This window comes from Penaeus monodon, chromosome 15 (assembly GCF_015228065.2).
Source record: "Penaeus monodon isolate SGIC_2016 chromosome 15, NSTDA_Pmon_1, whole genome shotgun sequence".
Lineage (NCBI taxonomy): Eukaryota > Metazoa > Arthropoda > Malacostraca > Decapoda > Penaeidae > Penaeus > Penaeus monodon.
The window spans coordinates 5,196,314-5,196,772 of NC_051400.1; the positions used below are offsets into that span (position 1 = coordinate 5,196,314).

Here is a 459-nt window from a genome sequence, read left to right on the forward strand (position 1 = left end):
TTTTTATTCTTCTTATTATAATTTCTGTTTTTATGCTAATCAAAAACTCATATTAAGGAATATTTTGCATGTGCACACCTTTATCTAATTTTATTCCATTCGTTTATCTAATTCCATTTTCTTCTAGTTTATGAAGATTTCCTTTGTTCAGTCCTGATTTATGTCTCAGTACCCCCAAGAAAAAAGCACACAATCGGATGGTATCTCATTGAATAAATAATTATTTCCTACATTAAACGGATTCCAATTTATTTTGTCGGAGGATAATTTATTTTTTCTTATCTTTCCAGGCAGGAGAGCTGGATTCTGTCGGAGTGCCTAATCTTGCCTCGCTTTTAGTGAACTCCGTACAGCAAGGCGGATGGATTATCGTCCAGGTGGGGTGGAACTCTAGGGAACTACAACCCTCGTTTCATTAACAAATTCTTTTCGTTGTCATTTGTTTTCTTAAAATGAATG

The 459-nt window shown here is 34.2% G+C and overlaps 1 protein-coding gene across 1 annotated transcript in view; it reads left to right on the forward strand.

Moving 5' to 3' along the window:
- LOC119582194 (dynein heavy chain 6, axonemal-like) overlaps positions 1–459 on the forward strand; it is a 26,410-nt gene that overhangs the window by 21,490 nt on the left and 4,461 nt on the right. The window contains exon 14 of the mRNA XM_037930428.1: positions 291–377. Within this exon, the coding sequence (XP_037786356.1) occupies positions 291–377 (87 nt within the window). The remainder of the gene's footprint in view (positions 1–290; positions 378–459) is intronic.